Source organism: Rutidosis leptorrhynchoides, chromosome 1 (assembly GCF_046630445.1).
Source record: "Rutidosis leptorrhynchoides isolate AG116_Rl617_1_P2 chromosome 1, CSIRO_AGI_Rlap_v1, whole genome shotgun sequence".
Lineage (NCBI taxonomy): Eukaryota > Viridiplantae > Streptophyta > Magnoliopsida > Asterales > Asteraceae > Rutidosis > Rutidosis leptorrhynchoides.
This window is the reverse complement of record NC_092333.1, coordinates 472647350-472658509: the sequence shown is the minus strand read 5'-3', so window position 1 is coordinate 472658509 and position 11160 is coordinate 472647350. Positions and strand designations below refer to the sequence as shown.

Genomic DNA, 11160 nt, shown 5'->3' with positions numbered 1-11160 from the left:
GTACCATCAGTTAAGTTTTGGTTTCCTTCAAAAACGCACTTTTTCGTATCCAGCATCGGACCCCACCAGGATGCAATCTTCCTAAGTGTATTCTCATTCCAACATACAACACAGAATATAAACATCTTTTTATGAACCATCTTTTTATGAGAATTCCATTTTAATATTTGTGAACCATCTTTTTATGCTATGACTCTTATCGCTCAAAAGGTTATTCATTATCTTGATTGAATCGCATGCCAACATTACTTCCAGACCTCCTGGGTATTTTGATTACTATAGCACTTGGACCCTCGACATCACACAACCTACACATTTGATCAAGTATTTCAATGCTTTTCACTTCTCCTTCCAAAGACCTGCTTAATATTTCATCGTTCTCATTAGAATTTTCTAAAGGCATTTTTCTCTCCTTCTCCATCGGATTTTCAAATTAGTTATCCTTCATCTTATTATTTGAATGAAGATTTAAATGTTTCTTTGTTGTGCACACCTCATTAAATTTTCTATGGTCTACGTAAGTATTGGACAATGACGCACAATTCACATTCATCTTTAGTGTCAATGCATCGCCCTTCCCATGGCTACAATCATTAGCGTTAGAAGTATTGAGATTATCCATCTTGAACTTTTTGTTTATTGAATCACTCGTGCTTCGGTCGAATGCTTTGAAAGCCCTCAAGAACTATCCATTGAACTAGTAATTATTCAAAATTGCATGAACTTCTAGACATCTGTTACCCCTTCAAATCTAGCGAAACCGAATCTTTGACCATTTTGGAGTCTTTTCCGGGCTATAAGTGTCTGTGATTATGCCATTATATCTCTTTTATTAGCACAAGTAAAAATTGCCTCCTGATTGGTCCACGTATGCAGCTCTCCTCACATAAAATTACTGCTCACGCTTTTCAGCTTTTTTTCCGTATTCCAACTGCTCGACTCCTGTTCAGTGACATGCTTTGTCCCTCACCTCCTCCCATACCGTCCTTACTCTACTCCTTACCTTCTTCCTTACCCTCTTGTTTTCTTCATTCATATTATATTTTTGTTGGCCGGTTTCTTTTCCCAATTCTTCACAACGATTTCTTTCGCAAAAACTTCTTTCACGAACGATTGCACACAGGTACGTTACTCCGCTCTTAATCTATTTAATTTATGTTGTTTATTTGTTATTCTTGGCTGTGGTTTTCGTATAGGTGTACCGTACTTTCGGCTGTTAACAATCTGCTCGCTATGTATAGCGCTATTATTATTATTATTATTATTTTTGGCTTTCATTGTTTGGTAATAATTTTGGTTATGAGGAGTTCACGAAAAAGAAAAAAAAATCCTAGCAGTTCGAATGTAGTTGGTGATGGTGTTTCAGCCTCTGCTGTTCCTTCAGACCTCGAAATGTTTTTCTCATGGTATGATGTTTCTTCTTTATTTTCATTATTACTTATTTGTGGAGATTTATTTTTAAAAAAAAATATTTTCTCAGTTAGTTTCTGTTAGGTCCACGCTTCATGCTCAGTTGACATCCATATATACTTTTTCTGCACCTTTTGATGTTTCAGGTAATACAATTTTTAAATATATGTATGTTGTTTTATTGTACCCTGTATTAGCTTTGCCTATGTTGTGTTCTATTTGTTTGCAGCTTTGATATATGTATATATATATATATATATATATATATATATATATATATATATATATATATATATATATATATATATATGTATATATATATACATATATATGTATATGTATATGTATATACATATATATGTATATGTATATATATATACACTTGGTTGTTTGTTTATGTATTCCATTAACCTTGCTATCTATTTGTTTCAGCTCTGTGTTATGTGTTTGTAGGTTTGATTCCCAAAAACTTATATATTGTAAATAAAAAAGCCGCAGTGTTTCGGTTAGACTTCTTTAACCTTCAGCCAAAAACTCATATATTCGTGTGGTTTTTTAAACTCATATATTCTTTGTTTCACTGTTAGTATCAACATTTGCATTCTACACTATAATTTATATAATACACGTTGAATGATATAAACTTTGAATGATATACACTTTGAATGATATAAATATATAATGCATTTGCAGTATAATATATAATACATTTGCACATTAGTTCCCTGTTATTATCGAGATTTGGATTCCACACAAAAAAACTGCAGGTGTTATCTTATGAACTATATTATGAGTCTAGCTTGATATCAAACAAATCTTTAGTTCACATATTACATTCATATTACTTACAATATATATAAAAACGTTCTTTATTCTTCACTTTAGCATTAACAAAGATATCGATAGATTTATTTTTTTTAACCATCCGCTTTTGTTACATACAATGCTATATGAAAATTGTTTCAAAATTTCAGTTTAGTTAATGTATTATGTATCTAACATTTTTTGGCTTATTTGCATGGATTAACGAAGACACCATGGCTATCCATACCCCTAACGGAGATGTTTACGTTTTCATGTACGTCCCGAGAGGGCATGTGTGGGTAAGTTACTTCTATTTTCGTACAAACAATACTCGCTTGAATATAAATTAAACAGTACTCACTTGTATTTTATGTGTTTCTCACAAATATTGATACATTATTTACTAATTATACTATCAATTTAATTCAGCGACTACCCAGAGATTTAGCTGAGCTACCGGAGCTAAATAGCGGTGACACTTATATATGCATCGACGCTTTTGACAGAACACACTACTGGGGCCTGTTGGAGGAAGAAAACAAAAGAAAACCAAACTTATTTGTTGCATCTGGATGGTCGAAGTTTGTCAGGTTAAATGGCTACAATCCAGGAGACGAGATATGGATTGTATACGAATGTTTTGAAAACCAGTTTCTGTGGCATGGGATGATGCTCACAACTTTGACCATATTATATGATTCGTCTGTTTAGGTCTGGAAGCAGAATATGTTAGCTCTTTTGGTGTATGTATGAAGTTAATGTGTATGTCTTTTGTTAAACTTTATGTGCATCTAACCTAGAAGTAGTTGGATACTTTTGGATGTAAATAGTGGTAAATTTACAGCAGCTTCATCCTTTTGTATGTATGTTCACTTTATAATGAATACCTCTAATGGTAAATTTTCAATTATATAATACTTAAAAAATTAAAAATAAATGATAATAATACTTTGGCATTCATTATCTTTATGCAATGTCGTTCCTTTTGTCAAAAGTAAATTTGTTGATTGCAAATCGCAAATAAAATAAATATGGGGTGTGTGAGAGAGAAAATCAGGAGAGAGAGAGAGAGAGAGAGAGAGAAAGAGCGAGGAGAGATGTGAGAGAGTTCAACGGCGGCACAAATAGGTTTCGAGGTAATCACAACGAGCGACTCTTCCAGGATCGATTCACTAGTCTTTTCGGAATCCAATTGACTTCGTTCATGTTCTTTAATTTCCCGGAGGATTGGAGCGTAACAAATCTGTGGAGAACCTTCAAAAACTTTGGAGACATCAGGGATGTTTACATGGTGGGAAAAAGGTTGAAGAATGGGCAAAGGTTTTCTTTCGAAAGATTTGGCAATGTGAGAGATGCAGATTGGTTACTTGATAAGCTGTGCAACATAAAGTTTAATGGGAACCCAATTAAGATCTTCAAGGCAACCAAAAGGAAAAGTGTAGAAGAAGGGCATCACGCAAAGCATTACCCTTCTGTTCATCCCATGAAGACCAACACCAACGCGCATTTTAATGATTGCTTCAGGGACAACCGAAACTATAGTGATGTTGCGGGTAACAGATCCTCAATGGGCGACCTGCGTGATTTCATCAAGAAGAAGGACTTGAGGCAGAAGCTTGATAACATATATGCAAATAAAAAGGACTCTCCTGGGGAATTTCCAAGGGTCTTTTTAAACTCAGGTAACATTAACAATCACCTTCTTAAACGTTCTATTGTTGGGGAAGTGAGAGACTAGAGGATTATCCCCCATTTTGTGGGATTGTGTAGAGCTGAGGGATTGTCTAACTGCGATGTTAAATATTTGGGAGGTTTAAGAATGCTTCTCATATTCTACTCTACATTTGAAGCAGAGAAAATTCTTAATAATAAATAAAATGCTGTCCATAAATGGTGCAAAAATCTACAATTTCAAAACATGTCAATGAGGGATATGAGTAGGTTAGCTTGGATTGATATTCGTGGGGTCCCAGCTGTATGCTGGAATGATGGTACCTTCAAACAAATTGCATGTAGCTGGGGTGATGTTTTGGACTCCGAAAATTGTAACATCACATGTGATAATCAGAATCTTATTATTGGAAGTGTGCTAATCCTCGCCAAAAGTAATGGTTGTATTGATGGCAATACCACTGTGATCAGAGGTGAACATTCTTTCCAAGTGTATGTGAAAGAAAACACGAGCAAACTAATCCAACTATTGGAGGATGATGGAAATGCCACTATTGCTGTTGAGGAGGGTGAAACCCAGAATGAAGAGAGGCTTGATGATGATGATGATGACTTTGTTGACGACACCTTCGATAAATCTGATGATGAAAACACCGAGCTTGACTATGAATCGAACGATGATGATCTTGATAATTTTCAAAACATGCAATCTCCGGTTGGCATCGATAATCCTCCCATTTTTCCGGTTGAAGATGAAGGGTCAGATTGCTTGGGAAAGGGAAACGATGCCCAAGATAGTAATGATGATCTTTTTTCTGGAATACGCAAATCCACCCTCGATGATGTAAATTCCACTGACAATGTCGTGGCCCCAGACAGTAACCCTAGTTCCAATGCCAATGGCACGCCTAACCCTAACACACCAAACCTCAGCCCTATAAACTCCAATCCTAGCCATTTTAACCTCAGCCCAACAAACCCCATCAGCCCAACAAACTCCATATCCAAACATTATTCAAGCCCAATGGATCTTAGCCCAAGAAACTCCTTCTGCAAGGATCCCTCTACTGTTAAAACCCTTAACCCTAATCCTAATTCTTCGAAGCCCAAATAAACCTTGTTCACCTTTACAACATCATGGCCCACACCAAAATCTTTCTCATCTTGACCTTAACCCCGATCAAACAACTCGCAACTTCACTGGGAAACTATCAAACCTTCATCCTTCACCACCAACCCTTAACCTCTCGTCTTTAAACATCGAATCATCTGTTGCTATTGAAGATAACCTTCCCCCTTTTCTTGGGCCAGACACACAAGTTGGGCCTGTCAATTCCAGTGCACGTGATATTCAATCGAGAAAAAAGAAAAACAAAGCCGGATCTAAACTGCAACAGAAGGTTAACCCCAACTCAGAACGGAAGAAAAAAATTGAATCATCCAAGAAATGCTGCTGGTCAAGTGTAAGAAAATGGAAATCTTCATCTAGAATGTTGAATTTGAAAAACACAGCTAGAAAAGCCAAACATCCAATCCGTTCTAAATGTACTTCTTGTGCTGATAAAGGTAAGTCCTCAAGTTTGCAATCGGTTAACAACACTGCATCCACTTCGTCTAAGTCCAATCATTCAAAGGATGTGCATGTTTATGGCTGTAAACTTGGCCTCAAATGGAAGAAGAAATCTTCTTCAATTCAAGGTTAAGCTTCTTCTGCTTGTGTCGTTCATTTTATCTGTTATGAAGATACTCTCTTTAAACATCAGAGGTTTTGGGTTCGGGACTAAACTCGACAAATCGGGTTGGGTAAAAAAGCTAATTGCCATAGAAAGGCCTTCTTTCGTTGCATTGCAGGAAACCAAATTGAACCCAGTCGATTATCAATGGGTTCATAATCTGTGGGGAGGCATCGAGTGTGACTTCGTTCAAAAAGAAAAGATGGGTAAATCAGGCGGGCAACTTCTCATATGGGATAATAACTCTTTTGATGCCGATAGTGTTGTATGTGATGATTGTATTATTGGGGTAAAGGGGGTCTAGAAGTGCTCTGGTGTAAAATGCAACATACTCAATATTTACGGGCCACACGATGATGCCAAAAAGGTAAAATTATGGGACACTCTCACCAGGTTGGTTTCGAATTGTGACGAAGCTTGGCTCCTTTGTGGGGATTTTAACGAAGTGCGAGATCAATCAGAACGCTTCAATTGTGAGTTCTTCGAATTTAGAGCAAAAAGATTCAATGACTTCATTGATAACTGCAGGTTAATTGATATTCCGTTGTGCGGTAGGAACTTTACTCGTGTTTGTGATGAAGGGCTCAAATGTAGCAAAATAGACAGATTCTTGGTAAATGATAAATTCTGTAACATGTGGGTTGATCTAACTGCTACAGTGCTGGATAGGCACTTGTCTGACCATTCTCCGATTACTCTGAAAGATGAAGAACGTAATTTTGGTCCGAAGCCCTTCAAAATATTCGATACATGGCTCGACGAGGAAGGTGTTGAAGAGTTAATTCAAGAAGCTTGGAATATTTCAGTACCAAACAGTGATATGAAGGACTGTGTTTTCAGAAACAAATTAAAAAACGTTAAAAACGCACTTAGAACGTGGAGTAGAGAAAAGTACAGCAGCTTAGATTTCGAAATTGATAAGTTCAAAAAAGAAGCTCTACAACTTGAGTTGAAAGCAGAGTCCACTGTCCTAACTAGTTCAGAACTTGAGATGTGGAGAAGTGCACGAAAGAATTGGTTAGAAAAGGAAAGAACAAAAGCGGAGATGCTAAAACAGAAAGCTCGTATCAAGTGGGTTCTTGAAGGGGATGAAAATACAAAAATTTTTCACTCTATGATTCGAAGGAAGAACAACTTAAATTCAATCCGTGGGCTCACAATCAATGGAGTATGGAATGAATGCCCGAACGCGATTAAATCCGAAGTTTTCAGCCATTTTAAGCGAAGATTTGAAGAACCTGGCCTCGAGAGGCCTAGCCTACAGGATCTCATCTATCCTTCTGTTTCAGCTCAGGATGCAATGGATCTGGAAGCAACCTTTGGTGAAAAAGAGATTCACGATGCTATTTTAGATTGTGGTAGCTTCAAAGCCCCGGGGCCCGACGGGTTCAATTTGCGATTTTTCAAAAAATTTTGGAATATCTTAAAAGATGATCTGATAGGTGCAATCACTTGGTTTTGGAACAAATCAGAATTCTCGAAAGGGTGCAATGCTTCACTTGTAACCCTAATCACCAAAAAGAGTGAGGCGACGGGTCCAAAAGACTTTCGGCCCATTAGCCTCATTGGTAGTTATTATAAAATAATTGCCAAATTACTTTCTAATCGTCTCAGGAAAGTTATACCTTCGCTAGTGGGCCCCGAGCAAAGTGCGTTTATGAAGGGTCGCTTCATTCTTGATGGTGCATTAATTGTTAATGAAACTATCGATTATCTTAAGAGCAATAAACAAAAAGGCCTTCTTTTCAAGGTCGACTTTGAAAAGGCTTTTGATTGCCTAAATTGGGAGTTTCTCATGGAAGTTATGAAGTGCATGGGGTTCGGTGAGAAATGGAGAAATTGGATCCACTCTTGTCTTAGCTCGGCCTCTATCTCTATCCTTGTTAATGGGTCTCCCACAAACGAGTTCTCATTGGGTCGAGGCGTTCGTCAAGGTGACCCGTTATCCCCCTTCCTTTTCATTATTGCGGCCGAGGGCTTAAATATCTTAACCAAAGCTGCCACCAACCGAGGGTTATTCAAAGGGGTTGAAGTGGGTAACGACAAAATTCTTATTTCTCATTTGCAATATGCGGACGACACAATCTTCATCGGGGAATGGAACCGTTCTAATATTCTCAGTTTACAAAATCTTCTTAAATGTTTTGAGTTGGCATCCGGTTTAAAAGTTAACTTTCAAAAAAGTTGTCTTTACGGTATTGGGGTTAACTTTGACAACATGAGTTCGATTGCCTCACATATTGGTTGCCAAGTCGGAAAATTTCCATTCACGTATCTCGGCTTACCAATTGGGTCGAAAATGAAAAAATTAAAAAATTGGGAACCGGTTATTGAGAAATTCAAAAGTAGGCTTGCGAATTGGAAAATGAAATCGATGTCATGCGGAGGAAGATTGGTACTTATTAAATCGGTCCTCACGAGTCTCCCATTATCTTACTTCTCGATCTTTCGTGCCCCGTTGTGTGTGTTAAAACTTCTTGAGAGTATGAGACGTTCTTTTTTTTTGGGCGGGGGTTTGGACTCTAAAATTGCTTGGGTCAAATGGGATAATGTCATTGCTTCATATGGGGACGGGGGGTTAAACATAGGGTCTTTAAAAAGTAAAAATCTTGCTCTTTTAGAAAAATGGTGGTGGAGGTTTAAAACCGAAACCAACGCACTTTGGGCGAAAATTATTCGTAGCATTTATGGTTCGTGTGGTGGCTTGGAGATGGGAAGTGATGTACGTCACTCTTCATCGAAAAGCACTTAGTCTAAGATTGTTTTGGCAGGGATCTCTTTGGAAAATTTCGGGGTAGCTTTCAAATCTTCTTTTGTTCGTGTTGTTGGTGAAGAGTCTATGACATCCTTTTGGAAGGATCACTGGATAGGGACTGATAAATTATGCTTCTCCTTTCCAAGGTTGTTTAGGTTGGAAAATTCTAAAGATGTTGTAATCAAGGATCGGGTCAAAAAAGGTGCTGCAGGTATCAATACATCTTGGGATTGGAGTCATGAGCCAGCAGGTAGAACATTTTCCGAACTCCAGGGTCTGATCGACCTGCTGTCCAGCTTTCGGTTTAGTGAGAATCGAGCAGATTCTTGGTCGTGGACTTTGGCAAATGACAACAGATTCACAGTCAGGTTGCTCGCGGGTTTAATTGACAAAAAAACGCTGCAAATTGGTACCGGGATTGAAGAAACTGCAAGGAACAACCTCGTGCCAAAAAAGGTTGAAATATTCACGTGGCGAGTTTTCAAGAAAAGGCTACCGGTAGCGTTGAAACTTGATAAAAGAGGAATCGACTTGCATTCTACTAGATGCTCACTTTGTGATGATGATGTTGAATCCTTAGAACACTCCTTAATCTTTTGCAAATACTCTATGGAGGTTTGGAGCCGTGTTTTCGCGTGGTGGGGTCTAGGGAATTTCAATAACCTTAGTGTGAATGAAATACTCCGTGGTAACACAACGTCTCAAGTGTCGTGCTTCGGAAAAAAGGTTTGACAAGCGGTTGAATGGGTATGTGGCTACTACATTTGGAAGAATAGAAACAATATGGTCTTTCTGGGAAAATCTTGGAATGCGCCGGTTGCTTTAAACGAAATCCAACTCAAATCGTTCAAGTGAATTTTGCATAGATCGAAAGGAAAAAAAAATAGAGTGGTTAGCATGGTTAAATAATCCTAGCATTTACCTCAATTTGTAGTGTATACTCTAGTATGTTTGCTTCCTTTGCAAACTTGTGTCGAATTCTCATTGTTGTATCAGGATCTTAGGAGCATAAGTTTCCCTTCTGCTTGTACTCTTGTGATTCTATATATAATATTCTTGCTTTTCAAAAAAAAATTATCTAATAGCAATCAATAATTCTTAGCGACGTAGCGCGTGCCCCTCAATTTTGTTAAGCTCAAAAAGCCTCCAAAGATCTGCTTCCTTCTAACACTCATGGAAATTGAAGATTATAAACTATGTAACCATGAAATTGCTTGACTGAATCCATCGATCCTTTTGGTTGTTACTGTTGTATACTTGTATCCCCTTCGATCTTCATCAGCAGCCCTTGATGTGCAATTTGCCCTAGATCCGAATCCTAATTTTTTTTTTTTTTTTTTTTTTTTTTTTTTTTTTTTTGCAAAAAACAAGGAATGAAATAGATAAAACTTCTCACAAAACAGTCTCCCAATCTTTCTCTCTATTTATTTTCTCTCCGGCTCAGTTTTAATTTTAAATCGACCCATACTTGAATAATTGAATTGAATAAATAAAAAATAAAAAATAAAAATTATTTATTATTTATTATGGTATACAAATGGTGATCGTTATTTTGTGAAAATAACACGTGTAAGCTAACATCTATTGTAAACTGGGATCATTCATTTATTATTAATTTCTCTATATATGTATGACTCCACATTTTATTGCATTTCATCTTCCCCTTTGTCACACATTCACACCTGTATCATCATCAAACTCGGTGGTTTTAAAAATTTAAATCCAATTGAAAAACCAAAAAGAAAAATGAAATTATTTTTTAGATCATAGCTACAAAAGAACATGTCAAACATACCCATCTCTCTCTCTGAAATCTGTCTCACCTTGTTCCGTTTAACCATGTCTGTTGCAGACCCTTGGCCCTTTTCTTAAAACCAAAACCCATCATCAAGTTTCAATCTTTTTCCTTAATTCCATCTTTTCACTTGATTTCGTAACTTGGGTTTTCATTTTCCTGAAAAAATGAAGAAATTTCGAGGGTTTTTGCTCAAACACAGAGTCACCTCCCTTTTCCGATGCCTTCACCGGAGAAATCACTGGCCGGCGTCAGGTTACCGCCGGATTAACTCATCCTCAAAATCCTTATCAAGAATCTTGAAGTGGGTCGCTCGAGTTAAGACGAAAGCAAGAGAAATTTGCTACAAAAGTCCGTCATCTCGTTCGGGTTATTTACGGTTCCGGCAGGATCCGATAATAGAAACGGGTCGTACGGCGGTTCCGAAGGGAAAGATGGCGGTGTACGTGGGCAATGATGACGAAGATTATGAAAGGGTTTTGGTGCCGGTGATATATATAAATCATCCGTTGTTTGGACAGTTGTTGAGGAAGGCAGAAGAGGAGTACGGCCATAATCATCCCGGCGCTATTAAACTTCCGTGCCGGATATCAGAGTTTGAGAACGTGAAGACTAGGATCTCCGCCGTATGTGGTGGCCGGAAAATGTTGCGGTGGTTATAAATTTAGCTAGATAGTAGATACTCCCGTAGTTATTTTTGGTATTTTGTAGACTTTTTCGTTTTTGTGGACATAAATAAATAGCATAAATTTTTTAAAATGGTTACATTGTGATAGATTAATGGGTTCTTTCAATTAAAATTCCGCAAATGATAATGACTATAAAATATCATGAATATTGATTGATTAGTTGTGACAGTGTAATCTGTTATTGAAAATACTCCGTACTTATATATCTAGTACTCTGTAATCCGTATTACATAGGAAAATGTATTTATCTTTGAATATTACTAATTTTACAATGTAATCTGTTATTGAAAATACTCCGTACTT

The 11160-nt window shown here is 37.2% G+C and overlaps 1 protein-coding gene across 1 annotated transcript; it reads left to right on the top strand.

The window, feature by feature from the left end:
- The first annotated feature begins 10017 nt into the window (after positions 1-10017).
- LOC139874717 (auxin-responsive protein SAUR36-like) lies at positions 10018-10837 on the top strand. The gene has a single exon (XM_071862126.1). It carries the CDS (start codon positions 10336-10338, stop codon positions 10828-10830), a length of 495 nt encoding a protein of 164 aa, XP_071718227.1. The 5' UTR covers positions 10018-10335; the 3' UTR covers positions 10831-10837.
- The last annotated feature ends 323 nt before the right edge of the window (positions 10838-11160 follow it).